Source organism: Sparus aurata, chromosome 22, assembly GCF_900880675.1.
Source record: "Sparus aurata chromosome 22, fSpaAur1.1, whole genome shotgun sequence".
NCBI lineage: Eukaryota > Metazoa > Chordata > Actinopteri > Spariformes > Sparidae > Sparus > Sparus aurata.
In genome coordinates, this window is record NC_044208.1 from 17,673,555 (window position 1) to 17,700,510 (window position 26,956).

The 26,956-nt window shown below is 41.9% G+C and overlaps 1 protein-coding gene across 13 annotated transcripts in view; it reads left to right on the forward strand.

Moving 5' to 3' along the window:
• The first annotated feature begins 5,831 nt into the window (after positions 1-5,831).
• otofa (otoferlin a) overlaps positions 5,832-26,956 on the forward strand; it is a 105,610-nt gene continuing 84,485 nt past the window's right edge. For 8 of the 13 annotated variants that reach the window (XM_030404788.1, XM_030404789.1, XM_030404797.1 and 5 more), the window contains exons 1-2: positions 5,833-6,246; positions 15,204-15,262. In XM_030404788.1, coding sequence (XP_030260648.1) covers positions 6,165-6,246; positions 15,204-15,262 — 141 coding nt within the window. In that variant the 5' untranslated portion in view covers positions 5,833-6,164. Of the gene's footprint in view, positions 6,247-15,203; positions 15,263-26,956 lie in introns of all 13 variants that reach the window. The other 5 variants (XM_030404790.1, XM_030404792.1, XM_030404801.1 and 2 more) reach the window with 2 other exon arrangements.

Here is a 26,956-nt window from a genome sequence, read left to right on the forward strand (position 1 = left end):
CAGCAGAGTTTAATCATCTAAAATTCTCAGCATTTAGCTAAATGTTGTTAAGATGACTGAATATGACTGACTTTAGACTTTTTAGACTTTAGACTTTTATTCATCCCACATCGGGGAAATTCACTTGTTACAGTAGCAGTTAGGCAGGCATACAATAAGTACAAGACTTAAAAAATACTAAAAAAGATTTAGATAGGAGAGAAAGATACAAAAAAGAAAGGACTGTGCGCTATGTACATTTTATACAGGAAAAAGAGGCAATGTGCATTATATACGGGAGGTAAATGTGCACTGTATACATTTAAGTAAAGTGTAAAAGTATTGCCTTGTTGAAGGCTGGATGCATAAATAAATACGGAGTTTGAATTAAACAGACTCATTGTAAGAATATGAATATGTACCAAAAAATAAATAAGAATAGTAATATTGCACAGGATAATTGCACAAGATGGCGGAGGTAGAAGTGTAAGTAGTGCAAGATAAGTAGGTGCTACATAAGTGTTATTGGTGTTGAACAGTCTGACAGCAGTTGGAATGAATGACCTGCGGTAGCGTTCCTTTTTGCAACAAGGGTGAAGCAGTCTGTTGCTGAAGGAGCTGCTTAAGGCCCCCACAGTCTCATGTAGGGGGTGACAGGGGTTGTCCATAATTGATGTCAGCTTGGCTAACATCCTCCTCTCACCCACCTCCTCGATGGAGTCCAGAGGACAGTCCAAGACTGAGCCAGCCCCAGCAGACCAGCTCACTGAGTCTCTTCCTGTCCCTCTCTGAGCTTCTACAGCCCCAGCAGACCACAGCGTAGAAGATAGCCGATGCTACCACAGAGTCGTAAAAAGTTTTTAACAGTGTCCTGCACACTCCAAATGACCTCAGTTTCCTCAGCAGATGGAGACGACTTTGGCCCTTCTTGTACAGGACATCTGTGTTGTGTGTCCAGTCCAGTTTGTTGTTTATGTGAACACCCAGGTATTTGTACTCCTCCACGATCTCAATGTCCAAACCCTGGATGTTCACCGGTGCAGTTTCCTGTACTCCAGATCGTTCCCCTCCGCCACACGTGCAACAATGGCTGTATCGTCGGAGAACTTCAGGAGGTGGCAGCTGTCCGTGTTATAACTGAAGTCTGATGTGTAGGCTGATGTAGTTGATTAATCAATTACGTGTTTGTTTTTGTTTTATTATGTGCTCCAATGAGGATGAAATCAGCTCACATCCTGCTCCTTCTAATAGGTAACATGTGTGATGTTACACAGCTTCGTATCCATTCTAACTCTGTCAAGTTTCAACATTAAATACTAGAGAAATGTAAAATCGAACATTTAAGAAACATTGTTCCTCATTATTTTTCTGTGTCTACTTTTTCACTAAAGAGTTTTTGCATGTGAGAGATGTTCAGGTCTCCCCGCAGCGACTCTCTGCTGTAAGAACCTCTTGACGTTTTTGTTATAACTGTAAACGTCCCACAAGACCAGCAGCAATCTGACAGATGGGCAATTACTGAATCCATCCTCCTTGGTCTTCAGCTCAGAGGTTAATGTCCAAGCAATATTCTGATTCATACTGAAAGAACTGGAAATTTAACTCAGCAATTGGCTTTTTACAATTATTGATCTATCCAGCTGTTTATCTTTTATTCTATTGCTGAAAAAAGTGAATAATAAAGGTAATTTTTATTTTAACTTTGATTTTGATAGTAGAGTGAAAGTACAATATTTGTCTTCAAAATGTAGCAGACTGGACGTAAAAAGTAGACGACAAAGTCAAAACTCAAGTACAAGTACTTCAGTATATGTAATAAGTTCCATTCAATCATTGGTATTAGGTCATATAAGCAGTAGATGTGTGTATGTGTGCCATTTTGTTTCATTTATCTATTTTAATCGTTTAACTAATGTTATTATTAACATTTCTTGTTGTTAATTTATTACTCATTTTTCTAATTGTTCAAATATATAATGTAATGCCAATAAAACCTATTGAATTAATTCATTAAAAATGAACACACACACAATGCTTTAAAAGAATGAGAATCTTTCATATTAAGCAACACACAAAAACTGTAAATATGTGTTTTTATTGGCTCGTCAAACAACATCAAGAGAAACAAGTCAGCTTTGTTCAGTTGTCTGCAGGTGTTTTTACTCCAGATCAACGTCTCCCTCTGTTGGTCAGGGCCTTTATCTACGCTGGGGAAAGATTTAAATCGTCGCTTGTTCTTGAATGAATTCATGAATGACTGTTGAGATCCAGTCTGAGGAGGGACAGATGGGAAATTATGGGTTAAGTAGGTTTCTACAACGCAGTAACCGCTGTGTGAAGAGCAGTTGGAACAATTCAAACTCTTCAGGCTATTTTCGGTATTCATTACTAAGAAGAAGGGCCACAGTTGCCACATACTCGATATATGTGTCAGTGGTCATCTTCAGGCTCCCCGGGGGGCCAATAAAGTCATTGCAGTTTGTCTTTTTTATACAGTCTGTGCCCTGAAAACCTTCACTTCATAAACTCATTAAGGGTGCCGATTGAGCCTCGAGTGGTCTCTCTCTCTCTGTCTCTCTCTCTTACACAAACACACACACACACACACACACACACACACACACCCCCACGAAAACACAGTAACACTACTGCAGCATCTTGCAATAGTGCATGAGTCAGCACGAAACGTAATGCATTTTTTAACTATAAAAAAATCTTATCCAAGCAGATCGTTGTTTTTTACACACTCACTCCCCTCCAAACCACACACACACACACACACACACACACACACACACAGAGAGAAGGAGCGACATGGTCGGATTGTCTCTCAGGTAACGCTTCAACCAGCTCCGTATAGTGACTACAAGGTGTCCTGTCTGCTATCTTGTCACACACATGCCTGAGGTTATTTATGTCAGGTCCTGATATAATTCCCCCGAGTGAGCTGACAAGATGGCTGTGATGAAATAGGCCGTGTCTGCTGATATACTGTATCGAGTGAGACTGACTGTCTGACTGAGTTTATATGAAGGAGGCTCAAGCAGAACGAGTGCTGTGCTCCAGTTCTATCAGCCGGTTTACTTTATTTCTTTTGTCGTCTGTGTTGATCTAAAAGGTGTTACTGTATGCTGATAGGGGTCAACATCTAACCGTGTTTAAAGACACATGCGGCCTTTTATTTTTGTTTGCTTTACTCTGATGTATAGCTGCTATATAGAGATGGTAAATTGCTGAACCAGCTCTTTCACTCCATCATTGCCTTTGTATCTGTCCCTTAATTTCACGGGGGAGTTGAGAAGGAAACAACATCTTATTAATAGTTTCTGTAAATGGAAACTCCAAGGTTCGAGGGAAAGCTGATCCCAGACTCTCTTTAAATACACTCAGTGTTCACCTCGCTTAAATGTAAACAGTCTAATACAGTTCAGTAATAAATCTGTCATGATGGTGAAAATGATCTGTTTTGATATGCTGATTCACCAAAAAAAAAAAAATGTATCCAAAAAAATCTAAATACAGGCAATAAACAAGAATCCAAGAAAAACTGAGACAAAACAAACAAAAGAACGAACCAGTAAGTGACGGGCAACAAAACCTGGGAAACTGACTGCAGGCCGGCAGCAAGACCAGGAGGTAAACAACGGAAGCAGGACTGACGTGTGGAAACAAACCACATGGACTAAGAACGAGAGAGGGAATGACAGACTTAGATGACCAAAGGAGGGAGGACTAATGAGAGACAAGTGAAACGGATCAGAAAACACATGGAAAAAACACGAAGAAGGGAAGTTGAAAGTAAAACATGACACATGAGGATAAACTGAACTAAAAAAAAAAGATTTATAAGAATGAGCGCAGGAGTCTTAAGAGAGACCTGGTTTTCTTTACATTTGAGCACATTCAGACTAAACTAATGTGACACCAATGCTGAGTATGTCAAAGTGTCAGAATATAAACAGTCTTTACTTTTGTGTAAAGCCATTTCCTGTCCTAGCTGACAGTCAGTTCCATATCTTGGCAGGGCCAATGAGCTGTGCTGATAGCCTGGGTGTCACTGCGTCTGCTGGGATGTTGAGGAACATCACAGTGCTGTCAGAGTGATTCCTGCTGCCATCAGTGCTCCTGGAAGAAAAGGCCTTTCTGAAGAAACTTAAGACGTCTTGTTATCTGCCAAGAGGGAAAATTCACTTACACATGCCGATTTGCATACATTGTTTTTTCTTGAGCTATAAATCCTGGGGTAAGTTTGGTCTTTAACCATTTGGTTTTTGCAGCAACATCTGGTGAACTAGTGACTTATCCTTCATTCTCCTCGTGGAGGACCCCTCAGGATCCGACAGGTATCTGGACTCTGCTCTGAAAACTCCTGGCACAGCTGCCTACCTGCTGGTCTTTCCTTGTAACAGACACATGGATTACAATGCCTCGGCCTGAAGGTAAAATTAGGTTTCTGTTGTTTGTTACCAGAGCAGCAAGAACGACTGCTGGCCAGAGACAGGGGCCAACGATCAATACTCATCTGACCCCTGACACAATAGCAAGGGAAAAAGGAGATGCCTGGCAACTGTGTTGCCCTAAAGAATTACATTTAATCTCAATATACAGCACATTTTATAAGGTAAAAGTACATTCTAAGTGTTTATAACAATATGAAGGAGACTTAATCAGTGTTGCAAAAAGTACCCCACAGTCATACTATTGGGTAAAAATATGACTTTGGTGAAAGTGAAAGTCGACCAAATTAATAGTATTTGAGTAAAAGTCGTAAAATACCCATATATTATCAAATAACCATATAAAAATTTTCTGGCAATAAATGTACTTAAGTATAAAAGGTACAAGTAAAGGTAAATTACACATATATTTACAAATACATTACTTACATTACAGTATACATTACACATTACATACACACTGGCCTATTATCACAATTGATACCATTTAGTAGTAGTATAATATCATTTCTGCTCAGATGCCGCATACATTCTGTACAGTAATCACATAATGACAAAGAGTAAAAGGTAAACATTAGTATAAAATAAAGTATAAAATGGCAGAAAATAGAAATATTGTACCACAAAACTGTACACAAGTACAGTATTTGAGTATAAGGGCGTGGAATTTTCCTACAGTTCTTTGCGCCAACCAAAACCGGCTAGTTGGGAAGTCGGACCTGCTCCATCTGTGATGGTGGTGACCAAAACAGGTATTTTAAACCAAACTATGATTTTTTCCCCCTCGAATGCTTACAGGAGGTTTTTGCGCATAAAGCTAACCAGAGCATAATCACAGCGTTGTGATGAGAGCTATAGAAATTTTTTTACCTAGACAAACACAAAGCTGAAACATAAAGAAACGTTTTGCAGAAACATACTCAGCTAACATTAATTCTGTTGTTTAGGTTGCACTTTGACATACAGTTGCAGTCAGTGTGATGAAGAGGCATTAAGAAAGAGTTTCATCTCAGTTCATGTCAAGTTCTGCAAACAAAAACATAAATCCTGTTCTTTACCTTTTTAGGGGTAATTTGTATTCTTCAGTCAGACAAATATCTGACAAATCAATCTCTTTATCTGAGTGCTACTGATTGATGAACCGCTGCACCGTGATACTATTGTTATCATGGGCAGTGTATCCTGATCATGGTATTGTGAGAATTCCTATCCCTGCAAAAGAGACTTTTGTATTTGAACTCTATGTTTTGTTACCTTCAATCTTCAACCTTCAAAGTTACCTACTAGGTAATGATTCTCACTCACTGGAAACAAAGGAGGGACCAAATTTCCCCTTCAAAATTCCAAGACTGGGCTGCTCTGATCTACAATTAGAGCATCTAGCATCCCCACACTGGAGCTGGAGCTGTAGCCCACCCCCCGCCCTTCCTGCGCAACGGGCAGAGTAAAAAATAAAACAAGTGCCAGCCGGGAGATGCGCGACAGAACGAGCAGCGACCACGGAGGAAGAGAACATGTTCACAGCAGCCTGTCGTTAATTGACTGTTTATTCTGTTGTCTCTATTAGATAAGAAAAAAACAAAACAACAAACTCTTCTACATGCTGCCCGCATGGAAAAGGATTGTTGCGTCCGGACGCGAGGAGACGCTCACCTAAAGCTCATTTAAAAACACAGACTGCACCAAAAGTTTGGAGTAGAATTACTCCCCCCTGACCAGCGTGGACTAATGATGGCGTTAATGGTTCACCTGAAGACGGTCGCTCACCTCCGGGGGAGAGGTGACAGGATCGCAAAAGTTACGTTCAGAGGTAGGACATCTTTAACCAGCATACATGTGTGGAAGCTGAATCCCCGTGCCCTGATTTGACTGTTGTGAGAGGACGTGATGGGAGATAAGCCCGGGTGCGTAAAAAGTTTAAGGGGAACCCTCCTGGAGCGGTGGTCACCGGAGACGCGCTGCGCTCTGATGGTCCAATGCGCCTTTTTTTAAAATGTATATATATATATTTATTTATTTATTTATTTTTATATCCAACTGGACGAATATGCTTCAAATAAATGAGAGAACGAATCATAATACACGATCATTTCTATTTTAAAGGATAAAAAATATGCTTTATGTATATGTTATGTAATCCTTTGTTAAACTCCCTCCTCACATCTTTTAAACTACTACTGACACTATTTAAACCAAACACAGCAACTCTCTGTACAGCCTTGTGAATATACTGTAGTGTAATTTTAACTTGATGTTTCCACGGCTGGTCCTGCTCATAAAGCAGGGAGAGGACAGCAGGTTACAACTGACTGAGCAGGGAGGGCGTTAAGGGTTGGGGGGGGGGGGGGTTGTGGGGGGTCTACTTTATTGCCAATCCTCCAGTTTCTCTGGCTGCTACAGGGTCATTATCTGGAGCCGCTCTGCCTCCACTGCTCTCCACTGGAGGGATATTTAGAGGGAAGATCGGTGGATTCATTCATCTACATCATACCTTTCTGTGTGTGTGTGTGTGTGTGTGTGTGTGTGTGTGTGTGTGTGTGTGAGAGAGAGAGAGAGAGAGAGAGAGAGAGAGAGAGAGGAAGTGAGGGAGGTGTGTGTTTCAGCACCCTGGACAGCGATCAGTCCGCTCTGACAGGTGACAGGTGTTCAATCCCAGCTCTCTGGTTAGCATCAGGATTGTGGAGGATGTTACAATACCACCCACCAGCCCTTCTTTCTTCCTCGCTCCACTGCTCTGTCACTGTGTGTGTGTGTGTGTGTGTGTGCAGCAGAGAGGGGATGGGTTTCAGTGTTGTGCTCTGTGCTGCAGTGAATTCACCAGGGTGCTGGGACCTTTACATCCAAGTCAACGATCAGATTGTCCACCCCCCTCCCCCCCGTGGTCCAACTATAAGCGCAGGAGTCGCTCTGATTAAGTCGGTACGAGTCAGGATCCTTACCCAGTTCAACACACAAGGGACTGGTCATGATGCCGTCTGAGGAATATATTTTTAAATGAAAAAGCAAAAAGAGCGCATTTTATGTCCCGTGTTGTTACAGGACAGGTGACTCATGCAAACTAAAGGGTCTCAACACTTTAAAGCAGTAGTTAGATTAAAAATTACGTGTACAGCACACACCTGCTGTATTCTGTGACCCATCAGATCCTGGGGCTACACTTTTATCACGTACTTCTGGGACTGCAACCAGAGGTGTCACAGTGTACCGGCATTGATGATAACTGTGATTTACATAATGAAATACTGATATTGTCCTGAAAATACGCATGTGATACATGTATCTTGTGAATAACCTATTGCAGACGTGAGGCCATGTTGATCTTTTGCCCAAAAAAGAGACAAAACACAGTTAAATGATTTTTTTCACATTGTGATAATATCGCTATTGTGAATTTGGCCGTGAACGTAAAGCGAAAGTAATCATCTCATGAAAAAATTCACTTTTGTGACAGCCCTACCTGCAACTGTCAGTTATCTTCATTGTCGATTAATCTGTTGATTATGTACTCAATTAATCGACTAGTTGAAAATGGTGAAAGTGTTGATCAGTGATTCCCGAAGCTGAAGATTAGACTTCCTGTCCTGGAGGAATAAAGACACGTATCTTTCATCAGAAGTCTTGATTCTGACCAGTTGACTGTAAGTCATATCACTGTCTTTTAGCTTTGCTTTTGGTCTCTACCAGTTCCCACAGAAAATACCTGACTCTGTAGGTGCTAATTCCTCCTCTATATCATGATCTTACGTTAGCTAGTTGCTAACTTTGTCCGTCTTCCGTTTGTAGCTGAACTAGCTGGTGATTTTCACGTCACAGAGGTGCCGTTAGCCATCTTTAAATGATATGAAAAAGCTAACCGGATGTTGTTGGATGAACTCGAGGGGGGTGTAAATACACTTGCCGGTGTTCAGACAGTATTTCCAGAGATTATCGGAGAACAGCCTGTGTGAAAAAACAGTCTGTCTGGAGGGTGATTCTGCTCGTGATCCAGGTAGCCAGCGGGACATTTTCTCCTACTGTATCTTCCAGTCCAACACATTTAAGAGGTTAATATTGTACTATTTTTTGCTGCATCAGATCCAAAGTAGAACATATTTCTATTAATGTTTTTTATTGACAATCAAATAAAAAACACAATGATTCTGAAAAATGATGATTATCGGATCCAATCTTTAGCCAGGCCAAAAGTTGAACCATAGCATATATTATTAGCATACATGTAAATATATGTAGAGTTTATTTGTACTTTAAGTACAAATCAGTTGCTTTCAGACTTTTCCTCAAGTACTTAAGTCACACAAGTTACATTTTAACACGATATCTTTACTTTATTCAACTCTGACTTTTGGGTTTTTTATACTACACTGGTTCTTTCAACATAATTAATAGAAACTGATGGTTACACTCGTGGCCCAGATAGGCTATATACTAATACATGAGAGGCAGAAACTGGGGCTGGTGCCAAGCAGGTCGTTTAGAAATATTTTAGAGCTATTTCACTAAGGACAGCTCTTTGAGAGCAGGGAGAGTAAATCAAAAAAGTTCAATTGCTGCTGAGAAGCAAATGAATGAGCTAAAACTGACTATAAGCCAGCTGGAGACTCAGGAGATCATTCTCAGTAGGTTTACAAGTGTCCCCTTTCACATTGTCATAATTATTTCATATGATCTTTATGGGAAATATTGATAATATCCACTTTAAAAACATGCACATTTTTGCTCACATTTTTGTTAAGTAGTGAGCTGGTCCTTCATTTCTTTTAGTTGCTCACTTACGTTAATTGACATAAAAAACATGGATAAAACTCATGACTCAAGTATTATCCCATTCTCATACAGCACATACACATTTATGTCCTTCTTTAGTTTGTATTGTGAGCTGGCCCCCCTCTCCTCCCCTCAGCCCAGTTCTAACAGGACTTCTTTGATAATCCTCCATAGTATCACTGAACTGCTTAGTATTATGGCTATCTTCAGACATGTTGTTTCTCTCGTCAAACAACACGTCTGAAGTAACCTGACTATGATGTTACTTTTAGAAGCCTTTAGATAGCGATATAGATTGTAGGTTAGCCCTGCGTTGGAAGGCGTGAGGTTGAATTAAAAAGGGAAAGAATTACATCTGTTCATCTGAGTGGTCAGCTGCTAAGCGTGTGTTATACATTTTGATATTTATGGCTCATTAGATAACAGCGAGCAGAGAATCACAGGAAAGGTGGGCGAGAGAGTGAGAGAGAGAGAGAGAGAGAGAGAGAGAGAGAGAGAGAGAGAGAGAGAGCGAGCAGTGCAACAACTGATACGAGCTGGGATCAAACCTATTGTATACTGAATCACCAGCGCCCACCATATGATTAGTTTAATTTCAAACTGTACTGTTTTCTCTTGAGTAATTGGTCTGTATTTGCAAAACACTAGGAAAATGTATTGTTTCCAAGTTACAGGGGCTAATGTCTTCATTACTCTGCCACAGATGGTCAAATCATTTTATATTGGACATTTTTATCACCCTCTTCACATCCTGAAATAAGCCTTTCCCCTGCCTCCATTTCTCTATGTCGTTTTTCTTCCTTTTAATCGCATTGAAAGACACAACGATAGGTATTACTAATGTACATACATGATACATGTGGTGCAGCAGTTCTTCTTCTGCTCACAGTATTTGGCCCAGACACAATTACTGTGGGGTTTGGCAGCTTTTCCCTGCAGGCTATCAGTAGCGCTTCCTGAGTGCTTTCAGCTCAACCAACTTCCTGTCTGGAGAGGAAAAGGTCTGCCAGGAAGGAGCCCCTCCTGGGCACGTCAAACCATGTAAGACCACGAGAGAGGCTGGTTGGGAGATGTGTGTGCACGCGAGGCCAGCACCACATGTTCTTTCAGACAGGCAAAGAGACCTGATGGGATGTGTAAAAACACGAGATGTCTGGAATCAAACATCTTTAATATTTTGAGGAATTAAAAGCCATGAATCAGTGAATTACCTTGCATTCAGGTGATCCCACTGCCCAGTGTGGTCATTACCTTTTAAAAGTGGAAGCGGATGACTTTCCCACCACATAGCGTTTCCAAGTGATATTACTGTTGACTCCGCTGTTGAAGAGACATCTGGATTGTTACTGTTTTACTCAGTTGCAACCTCCAACAACAAAAGTCAGACAAATTGTCAGTTTATTCATCCATTTAGCCTATAATGGGGATGTGAAAGCAGATTAAATTTGGCCAGTCTTACAGCCTCACTGGATCTCCAGTCAGCCTTCATTTTCCCAGGAGATTTGGCGCCAGGTGGCAGATAAAATTGCAAAGTGGTTTATACGAAACGAAGCTAAACACAGATGGTGTCGTTACTCTGTACAGTGTAGCCATTACATGGTGCAATCAACATTTACTTCATAATTGCCGGTTTATGTCTCGATGTGGGAACAAAATGGACATACAGTACAATACAAAGATGATGTCGGGTTTTATTGCTCAGATCGTTTCAACGAAATGTTGACAGCTGTTTGAAGCTTTGTGTCACAAACTCGGGACCCAAAATATCCCAGAAAAAACACTATAATATACTTTATCCGACTTGATATAAGGCTCAATGCTACTTTGTCTGGACAGCAATTACAGGGCCAACCACACTGAGAACAATAACTATAAATTGATACTGAAATTGTCATTTTCGCAGTTGTTCCAAGGTTGAGGCTCACTTTTCCGACTATTCCGACACCACATGAATGTGTAACTACTTGCATTCAAGGCGTCACATAATAGAAAAGATAAGGAAGACTGTAGAGTTCCCAATGTGGTTCGTTATCATCTGCAACCAAGGCCAATGAATAAAATCTTCTTCAAAGGCACGGCATCCAAACTTAATTGATTTCCTGACTAGTCTTTGATGAATTCTCGCTGTTATCTGTAGCTCTTGGCTTTATCAAAGAGTGACACTTCGGCTCTTGTTGCTTATATCCACTGGGGTAGCCTGCAGGATCACGTGTACACTCTGGAATTTAATTAGAAAATATGATTTCCACTTTAAAGATGTTCCACTGCAGCTTGCCTCTCTCAGTCCGCCTCTGTCTGTCATCCACGCTGCAGCTCGGACGCTTGTTTGTCGTCTTTTTAGCTCTAAATCTTCAATATTCTCTGGACTGAAAAAGAGGCTTTGTGCAATCTTCTGTAACCTAGACACATCTTTTGAATTCATTTTCTTCCCTGTGGTACTTTGAAGATCCTTTGTTGCATCCTGTGCTGGAGCAGAGATTTACCGTGCGTTGCATGGTGCTGCCCATGGTCTTTTTTTTTAATTCTCATTATGCGGTAAGGAAATAAGACTAAATTAAATCACAGTATGGAACAACAAAGATGAGATGAGGCATACAGTGAGAGTATTATTACAACCTTAACATTAATGCACATCCACAAAGTCTGTATTGTGTGCTGTGTATTCTACATAGACCTTTAGCTCTGGTAAAACTAAAGGAAAGCTCAGACAGAATCTCTGTGCACCATCATTTCTGTCAGCTTGGGTTTTAAAGTGTTCTCCACCCTATTATTCCTTTTATCTCACTTCGCCTGCTTGAACCGAGTATGTATCTCTCCATCCCTTTCCTTTCCTCCACCACAGGTCGATTATTTCACTGCTGCAATCCTCGCGCTGTTCTCGATCGCTTTGTTTCTCACCGTCTTCCATCCAAGGCCGAAAGGCGACCTGATTAGCAGGGTGTTGTTTTAGTTTGGTGTGGAGCACCTTACATAAGTTTCACATGGTCTACTTTTATAAGCCCACGTCTCGGTTAGATGGAAACGCTGGTATGACAGATATGCCTCTGTTTTGAATAATGTAGGAGGGATATTGTCTCTCTCCCTCTCTGACATTTGAGCGGTGTTTATTTTATAAAAAAGGATTTCAAAGGGTGTGGATGGAGAGAGAGTGGAGTGTTGGGAAGAAGTGTGAAAGAGACTCTGAACTGGAGTCCAAAGTGGTTGATTTTGATATGGCTGAGCACTGGGCAACATTGATATCATATCGTTATTGTTTGGGATAATTTTCTGAGCTGTTCTGACATACTTGCGTTTACCCACTTAGTGATTAAATATTTTTTCGTTTTTATAAATAAAGTGCTTTTGCGGTCTGACTTGAGTCCGAGAGAGGAGGAACTGAGCCCGACCCAAACTCAACAGGTGTTGGTTTTTTACATCCAAACGCCACTTGAGCGAGATGCAGTTAATCTGAGCTGAAGTTTGCATTACCCTGACATGCTTGTTATTACAGCTTGCCTGTTGATCACGAGTGCAGACCAACACATCTGCATCGAACTACATAGGTTGTAGGCGTGCCACAAAACAACATTCATCACTATTTTCAAACAACACGATACCATCACACTGGTAGACTTTTGGTATAAGGGCGCAGTTTGGGGCTAAGTCAACAAAATTACATGGTTAGGTTTAGGAAGGCATTGTGGTTGGGGTTAAAATCACACGTAAAAACCCCTTTATCTCTGTAACTTTAAATTTATAAACATGGTATGTGGTATAGAACGTGACTTCACTATATTAGTAAGTTAAGAGAACTCCCTGTTACCTTCTGGATTTTCACACTGGGCATTTTCCCTGAATGAAACTCCTGAGGTTGTTTAACCCGGCTTCCTTTTGCAGACTTTATACTACTTCTCCCCACATTGCTACCCAACAACAAATGTAAATATAGGTCATATTAACCTGCCCTCATTTTCAACTTAAATGGTCTTTTTTCTGATGAGTGCAGGCTCTTACTGACATGTACAGTGTGGATGAAATGCCATCGTTCAATGCGAGTTAACCAAGCTCTATTTTAAGAACATTTCATAAATAAAATATTGGGATATTAAGGCCACATCCTGATTGTTGGATGTGGCTAATTTTCATAGAATTATACGAATTAAGTCTTGTGAAAAACACTTTCAACGCAAATAATGCTAATTATACATCCGAGCCAAGCAGAATCTACTTATTTCTGTTCAAACTCATTAGAACAGCCTGAGTGGCAGGCTCAGTAATTAACACTGTAGGTCCCTGTGCCTGTTTGTGTATATATACACTGCATTATATATACACATGGATGTGTGTCAGCACACATCATCTGTCCACATGCACCCAAACAAACATCAACACCCACACAAAGCCTCAGATACACAAAGCAAATGGGTGCAACAAAGCAGCAGTCTGGCACCATTCATGAGCATCACAAAGCAACCAGGTGAACACAGGCGGCACTGTGGCACACATGAGTGAGTCACGTTACTGTCCCGTGTACTTGAATACACACTGCACAAGGATATGATTGTTATCACGATCATTTAAGGAGACAATGTGGAAATTCTGTGCATTCCGTTTTCTTTAATCGCACTTCTTTTATCTTATTTTCGACTCTGCCAAGAGTCTTTTTTTTTTCTCTGTGTTTGCTGCTCTGTTTTCATCCTGTCGCATAGTGAGTCATATCATAGCCATTTAATTGCCTGCGTTTCTCTTCCATCTCCTGAGGTCCCACGCAGGCCTGCTCATTTGTGTGTTTTTCAGGTACTTAAGGCGATAATTTGTCTTCAATTGTAAACAGATTTGAGATAGTAATGGGAGCGTTTTAATGTTGATAAATCTAGCTTATTGTGATTATAGATTCATGTATCCAACCTGTACCAGACAGACCAGGGCAGAAGAAGTGTCCAGATCTTTCTTTTTTCCTTTTTATTTCTGTTTTAGATATGATCCACCAAACCAGTGTTTTTCAGTCCTATTCCTTGTGCCCCCTGCCCTGCGTCTTTTAGATGTTTCCCTGCTCCAACACACCTGATTGAAATCTGTGGGACATAATCAGGCTTCAGCAGAGCTTGATGACGAGCTGTTTGTTGGAACAGACAGGGAAACATGTAAAAGGTTAATAAGACAGAAGACAAGACAGATAAAAACGGATACGAAAGAAATTAAGAAATCCTACTTAAGTGAAGTTACTGAGACTAATGTTAGCCTATTTTAACAGAAATCAATAGTTAATTATCATGTGTTAGGAGGTTTTTACCGATGTTACCAACCTAGGGCCCCTTCAAGAGACACCAGATACATTAGTTTCAACGGCAGCAACAGGCGAACGCAACAGGATCAGGGAAACACAACAGCTGACTCAACAAACATCGAGCTAATAACTGGACTTGTTGGTTTTGGCCAGACTTAAATACAAAATTACCCAATGAAGGGATGAGGCGCAGGTGGAAGAAGGCGGAGAAACTCGGGAATGAGTGGAGGGACCAAGAGAGCAGGGAAGGAGCTGATAGGCTAGAAAGAACACTGGGAACAAAACCCTCGGGAAGCGAGAGTCGCATCATCTCTATCTGCACCAGTGGACAAAGTAATATCGTACTGCTGTGTCTCTGTATTCATGCATTTGAATTGCTCGCTTGGAACTTCCTGGAACTTTTCTGAAGTCTCTGTTCCTCACGGGACCTCCCTTATCGCGGCTCTCTTCATTCAAGGGCCCTGACTGGGAACAGGGCTGGGCTGATGAGGGAGATGCAATGCATGTGTGGAGAAAAAGACACCACAAAAACCCCCAAAAAACACATAAAATGAAACTGGAATGACAGGACCACGACACTGAGGAGTTGCGAGTTGATTAATCTGCAAGTGAAGCTGAGAAACAAGGCTCCGTTCATGCTGTGCGTCCACCCCCTCAGACCGAATTGACAATGATTGTAGTGTCATTATTGAACAATTGATCTGTTCTTAGCCTCTAAATTCCTCCTCTTCTTCCAGGTCTGCCCTTCTACAGCCGCGTGGCAGAGAACTGTGATGACGTGGCTCACTTTAATGAGGTCAGTGTCTTCATTTACTCCGTCACACACCAACCCACCTACGTAATGACCCATCGGTAATTATCTCTTAAGTTAATAGAAGCCACAACCTCGCCGTTCTAGTGCAGATAACCAGGCTGCAGGCTTTTTTTTTAATGAACCTGTTGGTGAGTCGATGATGATTAGCCATTACGTAGATAATGTGGCCGTTACTCTTGACTTGGATGGATGTCTGCTCGTAGATTTAAGTGATGGCATTAATACAACTCAACCTTATTAGACATAAGTGAGTACAGGAAGATATCCCATTTACGCCCACACAATTTCTTACTGTAACTGATAACATCTCTAACTGCTATTGACAGATGAATTAATTTGAATGCAACATTTCCAGCTCTTTGAGTTGTGCAAAAGTAGCTTCCTTGGAAACACTTCACAGTGAATCTACGTTAACATGAAGAATGAAGAACAGCTTCTTCACCTCTCACCTCCCCTGGCATTATGATATTGGCGTTGTTGCCATTAACATATGTTTATGGCTATTTTTGAAGTATCAGGAAACGGCATAATTCCAAAAAACTTCCTCAGTTTCCTGGCTTGAGTTGGTTTTGGCCTTTTAAAAAAAAAAAAAAAAGACTTAACCGTTTAATGGGAGATGGAAATTTTCTTTCAGAATAAGCTGTTTTAACTCTAAGAGAAAAAGGCTGTGACATGCCCTAGGCTTTATAACCAATTCGACCTAGTAGCCAAACGTTGTAGTTACAACGTCACATGAGGCTTAGGGCACAAAACCATCATCTTCTTTGTGGAAGAAGTGGCTAAGAAGTTAGTCCTTATCTATAGATATAGAAAACATTCCCACAAGACTCCCGCTCCTATGTGATTAATTTCCACATTCCCTCGCAGATGGCCAAGGCAATAGGTTTCTGCTTCATGACCTCTACAGCCATGTGTAACATAGATTGTATTGCCAACTTCTGAGGAAACTAGGCTTTGTGTAGCATGCTTTGCTACAGCATGTAGCAAATTTGCTTGATATTTAGATGAGACATAGTTAATAAATATGACATGATTAATTATCATGTCAATCAAGTTTTCAAGAGGGTGGCATTGGAGGGCTTTTATTAAGTAAATATACTTTGAATTTGTTTTATTTTATCCAAGATATAATGCATGATTTCCATCCCATCATGCATTGTGTTAAAAGCATGTTACACTTTGGGCAGGTCTTCAGTGTGGCTACATAAAGGGCTAAGGACTATTTCCTGTGGTGGCACTTGACGTTGGCATTGCACGTAGATAAGCAGGAGCAGAATCCTCATACATGGATGTAATGGGATACTGGACTGGACAGGAGCCCAGGATCTTCATGCTGTGAGGCGACAGTGCAAGCCAGGGAGTCAGCCGAGCTTCACGTCTCATCACCCTAATTCACTTTCAAACACAAAATCTTGCTGATTCTCACTTGCAAATGGCCGGTGTCCAGTCAAATGTCTCCTAATGGCCCTCTCCATGTTCACTGAAGGCCTATCAGGGTCTGAGAGGAGGTGCAGAGGTAGAGGCTTCCACCCATGCATGACATCGAACACTTGCTCTGTTGTAATTAAACCAGACACTCCACTGCCGCAGTGAGGAAGAGTTGGCCCCATAAAGAGCCTTTCTGAGGTAGTTTTAACTCGACAGCGAAAGTTTAGTAGATATAAAAACTGAAAAATGATTCCGAGCAACAGCACAGACCTGGATAAGCCTCCGGGATCCTGCGGATTTCACTTGAGCCATCCTGGTTCTGGCTGGTCAGCCTCGTCTCCCTATGGCGGCTGAGGGATGCTGGGAAATGTTCCCAATAGGATTCCTCCAGGCTCCTGTCACACCGAGAAGCCAGCTTTATGATGGATTTCAAATGCAAAGAGTCGTAAGAGAGAAGAGAGGGGGGTGAGGGGTATGAAAGAGATGAGGCCTGAGGGATCAAGAGAGATGTGTTGGGAGGAAATCCACACAGAGTGGAAGCAGAAGAGACAGAACAGAGGTAGGGGGTGAAGTCAGGGAATGACAGAAGGAAAACAAAAAGACAGGGAGCCTCAAACACCTTCCCATGGGAGGTTTGACTACAGGTTTTTTTTTCCTCTTTCTGAGCTGCGAGCTTTCACAAAGAAAAACATTTTTCCTTTGATGGGCTAACAAGCAGAGTGCTGCTTCCTTTGCTGATAAGTGGGGCTTTTTGTTTTTAGTCTAATCAGGAAAATGGCTAAATGACTGGTCACATTTGGCCTTAGTCCTGCGCACACACTCCCAAACATATATTCAAAGAGCCCGCTGCAAGAATTCTGTTTTTGTGGGTGCGATACAAGAAAAAAAAAGCAGACAGAAGGCAGAAATGTGTCAGAAATATTTATTATAGTTATATTATTCCCGAGGCCGAACTGCAGTAACGGGTATAGAACTGAGTAGCTGCCACTGATACGTGATCTCTTGTGACAGCCTCACCCGATGCTCTCGTCTCAGTCCTGTAGAGCTTGGGAGGTCGTTAGCATCACTCAGCATCAATAAAATGTCCGGGCTTCCCTTGGGACGACTTGTGCTTCCAGTAGCTCCTGAGTCGGTGTTTATTTGTGCGTGCGCTGCATGCGGCTGGTGCCCGAGTGTTCGCGCCTAGTTGCCCTGGCCACCGCTGCCCCCCCAACAAACACTCATCACATCCTCCTCATCTGACATCTTCATCCTCAGCAACTGAAACATTTGCATGGTTCAGTAGGCTCAGTCCTGCCCCTGGAGTTGAGGGGGCCATTAGCATAGAGTTGTGTGTCTCGTTGCTTTATGCATGGACTAGCAGAACGCCTTTGAACTAGTGCGCGGATAGGCTGGATGGGGAATCTGTATTCATTATTCATTCCATGGTGGGACTTTTAGCTGCAGTACACCAGGGCTTCCCCCTCACCAGCTAGACATAACTGGAGCAAAGAACAGAAAGCCCTGAAAGTACGGTATGTGGCCACAGGGTTCACTGAGCGGAGATATATATATATATATAATTATGTATATATGTGTGTGTGTGTGTCCATGTCAGTGCGAGTGCAGCAGTGACGGCGCGAGGGGGTAAACACAAGAGCTTGAACAAGGAATGTGCGTTTGTGTAGTTTACAAAACAGATGCCGAGAGATTTGCAACTATGCAGACAAGGCAAGGGGAATTATTATGCAAATATAATGAATGCAGGAATATTCCTTCTCCACTAGCTTCCGCTTCAATGAGAGTCCTGGAATGCTTTAAATTCGGAATCTCATAACTTTTTCATGGCTTTTCTAGGTAATTGTGTACTTACCGTTTTCAGACCTGTCCCCCAACAAATAGCATTTTGTGTGCTGTTGCTTTGTCCCATGTTGTTATCGCCGTAATGAGGAAACACTGTAAGTTAGAATAGCATGTCCATAACATGGGCAGCTAACAAAGAAGATAAAATGGAGGCAGCCTTGCCAAAAGCCTGGCGCCGACATTACCCACAATACAACTCTGTTACTGACAGAGATTCTGGTGCATCACTCTTTTAGCAGATACTGTAATGTCGCCTCGAGCTACTAGCCTTCAGCCGATATGAGGAGCGGAGGACAGAGATGTGATATGCTCACCTCTCTGTAACTCACCAACCCTCCAGAGTTTTTCTCTGAGTTTTAAAACTTGCAGTTATCAGCACCAACTGACACCACTAGAAGCAATTTAGCAGACTTCACACAGCTCCCTCTGGAACCAAAAAAACTTTTTTACATATGCATTAATACTCCCCAGGACCTCTAAACAGACTTTGATGTGGAAAGTCGTTTGGAGTTCTCCTTTAATGAAAATCTAGCTCCAAGTTGGAAAATGTTGATGCTGATTGTGTCAGAAAAATGTTCACCGACGATGTGTTGTGTTAGTTTTCGAAATATCCGCTCAGAACATCTCAAAGTCTTGATGACTGAGTGCCAATTTGGGGAGCCATCATATGACTGAGGGCTGCACCAGACAAAAAAACCCCTTGAACTGATCGTAGGAGTTGTGATCTGTCTTGTAATGGCATTTAAGATTTAATTCCTTTAGCACGCTACTCACCTGTTTGCAGGAAAAGCAGATGCCTTTATGTGTTCCCCAAAGAGTTGATCCATTTTTTTCTGAAGCCTCCTCACCAGCCATGCAACAATTTGTCCATTATGGATTTTCCACATTAAATTGCGAAGACGCCGCTGAAATGCAGCAGTAGAAAGTGATGACAGAAGGAATCCCTGTGACACTCACGTGGGGCAACTAGAAGCCACGCAAACAGCAGCTTGCTGCCAGGCATCATTACTGACCTGACAGATGCTGGTTGATAGAGCCTGTCGATGCTTTTCCCGTTTGCTTTAATGCCAGCATGCAGTCTAACTGGCATAAACCTGATGACTCATTTTATCCCAGCATGAGATTTTGGAGAGAAATTCTGTGACAGTCAAATGGAACTGAGTCGTGAAATTGCCAAAGATTCACACTCCTACTTTCTGTGGTTACGTTAAGGCACTCCGAACTCTTGTTTAAGGCAAACATCATGATCTTGGTGTTATCTCAACCCAGGGCCAGCTTGAGGTTGAACTAAGCGGCTGCTTGGGGCCCCTGATTTTTAAGTTTAAAATAAATTTGTGATTTTAGTACCCTCTAAGCTTAAAATGTGACTGGTTTGGTGTAATAACAACTATATTATACAGGGGTCTACCAAGCCCAGGGGGGTAGAGGTCTAGAGGGGCCAGGAGTCCCAAAACATTTGTGGCATGTGAGCAAGGATGGATTTCTGAATGAGCCCAAGAGGTCAAGGGGCCCTGAAGCCTGTCGTTGTGTGAAGTCACTACCTCAATAAGTCAAAAAGCAAAAGGTTATGAATCTGACAAATTTTGGCATTGCCCTTCTCCAGCTGGCCATCCCAAAAGTATATAAGCGCAAGTTTTCTGTTTGAGTTGTAGTTGTGTGACTTTCGATGCTCTTGCTCAAGCTCTCCCCTGACAGCCTAACCAGCCCAATCAGGGCTCTGAACTCCAGGGAGGGCTGCGGCTGACCAAAGAGAGTAAAGAGACCACAGTGAGGTCACATCCACAAAACTTCCCTCGGTAATCAAGTTTGTGAAGTTAGTCAGGCGTGTCTGTTATATGAGAGCATATCACTATCAGGGTGAGGTTTTTAAACTAATATACATCACACTCTGTAGTACAGGACTCATATCAAGTGATTCCCTGGAGATTTAAAGACTCTTATAACACAAGTTCATGCATTAGATTCAACCTGACCACTTGGCCGCCAGTAAGGAGGCGAGGAGTAGCAGCCGCTTTCGGGCCTGGCACAAACTGGAATATTTCTGGTGCTAAAAATAGTCTGATTTCACCACTTTTTAAAGAGTCGGGGCTGCTCCAGGGAGGTGCTTTCCTATCTCTGAGTACACTGAATAAATGATGATCTGTGCAGAATACTGGCTTTGCTCACTTAGTTGGAAGGAAGCTGAAATTCCAGCAGCCAAAATGAGAACATCAGAATCCACAGTTATTGCATAGAACCTAATTTTATAACTTTCCGTTTTTTACTCTGGTTTATGCGTTAGTATTATGGATTTAGTGTGACGAAGGAACAAACAAATCCCCGTGCACACACAGGGATATAGGACAAAAATCATATCCGTTACTAAAGCTGTGTTTTCACTTTGCCGTGCGTGCCTTCAGGGAAAGAAAATATACAGCATATCAGCGCCCACTCCTCTTTAGCTGCTTGTGTGTGTGTTCATGTGCATCAGCTTGTAACTCCTCTGCTGAAGGATTCCCTCTCCAGAGTGACACGGCACCGCACATTCGCTCAAAAATCAATTGTACAAAGTAAAGCAACCCACGGGAAAGTTCTCTAACTACAGAGTATTATCTGGCACTGTAAGAACAAAATATGCACTAAAACAGAAAAGTAGGATAACACAAGTTCAAATCTTGACTTCGTCCACATGTGTTTTGTGGTTTGGTCATCTGAAGCGGCTCCATCCGTGAGTAACAGTACACATCAGCAGCTCTGAACAAGGACTTGGGCTAAATGCTAACGTCAAACATGCCTACATGCTCACAAAGACAACGCTCTCATGCAAATGTATTGGATAAATTGAAATGTTCACTGGTGTTGGATGTTTACCAAAGTCATCAGGATTTAACCTAAAGATCATTTAGTAGCAATCTGTCCAATAGTTGTCGAGATGTTGCAGTGTGGACTGTTATGTGGCAGCAATGCAGGTGAACCCCGGTGCAGACGCAGACAGGGTGTCAACAGATAAATGTTCAAAAGGTGTAGCTTTATTTACAAGGTAAACAGGTGGGAGTTTTGGGTAAAGCTAGGCTGGTCCAGAGCGGACAGAACAGAGTCCAGGGAGACCAGGCCCAGAGTTATATTCAGGCTCAAGGTAACAGAGTAACATGGCTGCAAATGTAGACGTGACTTAAACAGTGGATGGCATCTGGCAGCGTGAGTGTCGCAGGGCTCAGCGTAAGAAGGCAGGCTCGATTGCAGGATTAGGTACAGCTGTCGGATTCTGCTCTGCTCCGTCTCCAGCACACCTGTCTCCCACAGGTAATCACACACACAGGGAGAAGAGAGGGAGAGAGAGGACACACTGGGGAAGTGGAAACAATTAAGCTCTGACTTAATTTGACTACATTTAACAATCCCATGTCGCATCCTGCTCAGAAACAACTGAGATGAAGCCTTAAATGGGCGATCTGGCCAATAATGAAATAATGACATACTTAATGGCTGTCTCCACAGCACTGTATCAGCACTGGATAAAGGTCTGCCTGCATCATTTCCCATTCAGGTATAGGGGGGAAAAAAGCTCTGGCTTGTTTGCATGTCTTTAAACCAGTCACAAAGGTCTTGGCGATTTGCAGTTCAACCCAGGACGCAGCAACGTTGCCTCTGCACAATAGCATCCGGGGAAGGTTGGTTGCATGTGAGGACATGAGTCTATTAGAATGGTCAAATCCCTGCAAAAGAAAAGGTGTCAGCTGCTAGATTGTTTACGTTAGTGAGAGTAACTTGCTAGTTTCAGCGTGTAGGTTGCTAGCATGGAGGTTGTTGTGGTTTCATGTAGAGATGGGATTTTGAAAACGGTAGCCTATATGCAGACAGCTGTCGAAAAGGGGGAATAAGCCCCCAATGATTTACTTAATTCCAACAGTCTACATCCAGTAGGTTAGATTATTTAGTGCCAATCTAAATCTATTTATGGCCTACATTAACGTAGATTCTGTTGAGCAGCAGTGAGGACTACCTGTAAGCATGTTTGGTATTGTGTTGTGTATTATTGTAAAAAGAAGGTACTGTTGTACTAGTAAAAAATATATAACAGTATCTCCAAATCAGTTTGGAGGTATGTTTTGTAAGACGTTTTCTGTTCAGGCAGCTCAAATCCAACAGTAACTGTTCATCGTCCTCTTACTTTTAGTTAATGAATACAATTAATTCCATACCAGTGTGGGCTCTTTTTTTGTGACTCATCACATTTGGATAAAAGACAACAGAGGAACAGAAGGTAGAGCCTCTATTGTTGAGCAGAAGAAAGAAAAAAACCTCCTCAGCAGAAAAGTTTCAAACTGAGGGGTGAGTGTTATCTCCAAGCACAACACTGTCTATTTCTAAGGAGGCGTGGAGCAGCTTACTTGATAAATGCACTGTTCATTATCTCTGGACCATCTGGTCTTCCCAAGCAGAAACTTGGCAGCCAATTGCAGTTTTATTAGAGTCCAGCTCGAAACAAAGTGAGATTTTATTGAATGAACTGGCTTTAAGAGTTTGTACCCATCCACACTGCCGCTCATTTAAGAGTTTCAATTGGTTTAACCGCCCACTGCTCTTACAGAAAAGACTCACGTTTTGATGGTTTAAACTTGATTAAGCAGAAGTTTGGGGTAAAACGTACTAATGCAATTAACAATTGTGTTTACATAGAATCAGTTCAGTGCTGATTGATAACAGCAACCAGAGCTTGTGGCTGCTACAACTGATCTTAAATATTCATCATGAGTGAATAAAAGATGCTGACTAGATTAATGTCTAAATGTCAACACCCATGGCTTTTTATTTGACACATATTGCACATTAGACAGAGATGAATGCAGACACGTTGGAGCAAGAGGATAAAGTGACATCTGGGAAACAGAGCGGGGATGGAAATGAAAACGGGGATAGACAGTCCAATTGGAAAAAGTAAATTGAGACAGAGTTGGCGGGGGGAGGTGTACGATGCAGTGGGCCTGCAGCGTTGTCAGTGAATTGGACAAGATCGAGTTTCGCAGCAGAACCATCTTATCAGAGATGCTGTTTCATCTAGACTGACAGCCGCACATACACACATAGTGTATATGCTGCAGTGGTGAAAGAGTACAGTTCAAAATGGCAGTATAACTGTACAGTATAAAAAAACATGCATTCAGAAGTTTACTTCAGTGAAAGTATGAGACAGCAAAATGTACCTACTGTCCTGAAATGTTGTTCCTTTCACTCTGTAATTATACTATTCATAATAGCTAATTAAGAAGGGCCTGGTCGACTACAAAGAGCCAAAGAAATGACAAGAGAGACAATAAACAGCGCAGAGGATGAAAACACAGCCTCACCGAGACAAAAACAACTACAAAGAGACTAAAATGGCGACTGAGCCATGAAAAAAACACCAAACAGCCAAAAACAACTGGACACTCCCACACTGGGTTTAAAACCTGCAACTCCCTCCCAGTTAGTTATAACTGCAGAAGCTTCTTAGATGAGAGGTGAAACGTCTTAAACAGGTCCAGTTGCCTACAATACAGCACTTAGAACCACGCATGAACAGAAAAATTATTACAAATTGACAAAAAATGGCTACGAAGATAGATAAATGCAACTACAAAGACAAATGCGTCCACAAAAAGACCAAAACGGACTTTAAAGAGACAAAAAATGACCTCAGATAGATGAAAACTCTCGGGAAAGATACAAAAATGACTACAAAGAGACAGGAAACCACTACGAGTGACACAGCTGCATAGGTTGAAAAAGACATTATGACAAATGTTAAATGTAGTTATGTTCCAACACTCTTTGTGCTCGGGTTAGAACATGAACCACTGACACCATGATTTAATCCAATGGACAAAATTAAACCAATCTAAAAAAATAAGCTTAGCCTCAACAAAAGTAATACAATCTCAAGTCGGTATCACCTGCAGAGTTTTTGTGTTTTTGTCTATTGAGGGGAATGCATGAAAACAAGAGATGCACACAGCATCCCTATTCTGTGTGTTCTGTATATTCTCAGTATAGGTGCACATGCAAAAAAAAAGAATAAAGCGAGAGAAGGAACAGCTTTTTTTTCTTTCTTTTTTCAAATGAAGTAGTTGGAGGTGTTCGTTTAAATAATTGAACTCAGGGTCGTTAAATGTCCTGAAGTGATTTCTTCCCATGAGAGGTTTTGAGATTACATGATTAAAAATCAAACTTACACTCGACGAAATAAAAAAAAAAAAGTGGTATGAGAGAAGCAGGAAAATGAGAATAAAATGTCAGGTTTACTTTGTGTGTGTGAGTGATGTTCCAGCGTTAAATAATTCACTGTTGCAAAGGTATAATCTTGCGTACCGTCAATGTCAGCAAATCCAGGGAGCGTAAAGAAACCCTTTATTCACAATCCTAAATATTATAAAGCATACAGAGCTGGCTGGGGAATCCTGCTGTAATGAGAAGCTGCTGTATGCTGCCTCTTTCAGCGGCCTACCCTTATCTCTTTTATCCTTTTAAGAACACATCTAAGCCTCCTGAGTCCAAACGCAGAGAACCGCATCGCCGTGATCACAACAAGCCTTTAAACTCAACACAAAAGACCGCATGCTGCATCAGGAATGCTCTTACTGTAGATATAACACCCCGGCCCTTGTAGTTAGCGAGTATGAAAGACAGAACACACTCTTCATAATTAATCATAGAGGTGTTTTCATCTTCCGTGTCCATGGCAACAGTCATGAGACATCAAAAGGGCGGCGAGCGGTGGGGGGAAACTGAGGGCAGCCCGGTCATCCATCTGCTCACCACAATGCTACAGCCTGGGATCACAGCACTAATAGCTGCTCTTCAGTTGACCGTTTAGCCCATCTGATATTCCACTAAGGCCTCGAGGCTTCCGGTTGGTGAGATCATACCTGTCATTTTTAATGAGCGGCCACACTCCGCCAATTAGTGTATCCGACGGTACAGTGCAGAGCGTCAGAGGCAGAGGGTCTGGGGATAGAAATGTGTTTTCTTCAGGCAGGCTTAAAAAAAAAAAATAGAGAGGAGGATCTAAAATAAGACCAGTGTTGACTTCCCTTTTTTCTTTTTTTTCTTTTTTTTAAATCAGTGCAGTAATGATGGCTTTTGAGTTTACTAGCACATGTCTCTTTAACCAAACAATCTGTGATACATTTTTTTTTTTTAACAGCGAGTCAGACAGAATGAAAGAGTAGGCGCATTGCAGCAGTTTTGCGTCAGCCAGTGTTTGAGGCACAGCGACTGCTTGACAGCTTTCGAATCTTCAAATTTGGCTGAAGAGAAGAGACAAAACAGTGAGATCGCCTCCTCCTGTTAGGTTTACTTTTGAATTTAAAGGTCCCTCGCTGGTATTAAATTGAGGTTGGGTGAAGCTTTTGCTAAAATTAGAATGACAGAAGAGCAATGTGTTCTATCCTCAAGCGGCAGGCAGATCAAAATTCACCCGGTGAAATGTACTCGCATGGTGTAGCCGAGAGCAGGATATAGCAGGAAATAACACAAGTAGGGTTGTAAACTAGCAAAGTTGTAGTTGCAAGCGGCCATGAGGAGTTTCCACTGTAAGGTCCAACTGGGAGGAGACCCAGAACTTACATGAGGGGTGGAATATCTCACCTGGCCTGGGAATGCCTCAGAATCCTGCAGGAGGAGCTGGAAAGGGTTCGTGGGGAGAGGGAGGTCTGAATATCCTGTTTAGCTGGCTGCCGACCCGAAGCAACCCCAGATAAGTGGAAGAAAATGGGTGAATGGATGGAAAGTTGTAGTTATTAACCTCTGTTACTGTCCTTGCACTTAGATCTTCCCTTCTCTGCTGCATGTATTGTTCTGCCATACAGTTATAAAACAAGGATAGGAAAGGATCAATGTCCACCGAACGAGAGATCGATCCCTCTCTCATACTGGCCGGACACCGGAGAGCTTCACAGGTCAAAGACTGGTCAATTCCAGACCAGAGGCAAATCTGCTCTACACTGAAGTGAATGAAAAGCAAATTTCAGTCTGACTGCACTGTTAGAGGTACCAAAAAGCAAACAATTTAGTGAGGGACATGTAAATCAACCACACGCCCACACAGTCCTGAAGAGGTCCACAATAAAAAATCACCCGTGTGGGTGTATTTGTAAGCACCAAACTCCGATGGGCATCATATCTGCTTGATTCCAGTGCATTGAATGTGAAATTTAGTGCTTCAGTTTAACAGTCAAATGGAGTAACAGTCAGCCTGATGATTTCTTCTGTGGCTGTGAAAGAGCTTTGTAAAGTCTGAGACATCACTGGGGTCTCTTGTGTGGTTTGGGAGCTTTGTTTTTTTCACACACAGTGAGTGTGTTTAGCTTTTCTTTTGAACAGAGGACACTATTGAATTGCATTGCAGGAAGCATAGGATCCAGCGTCTTGGAGCTTGGCCCCAGCGCC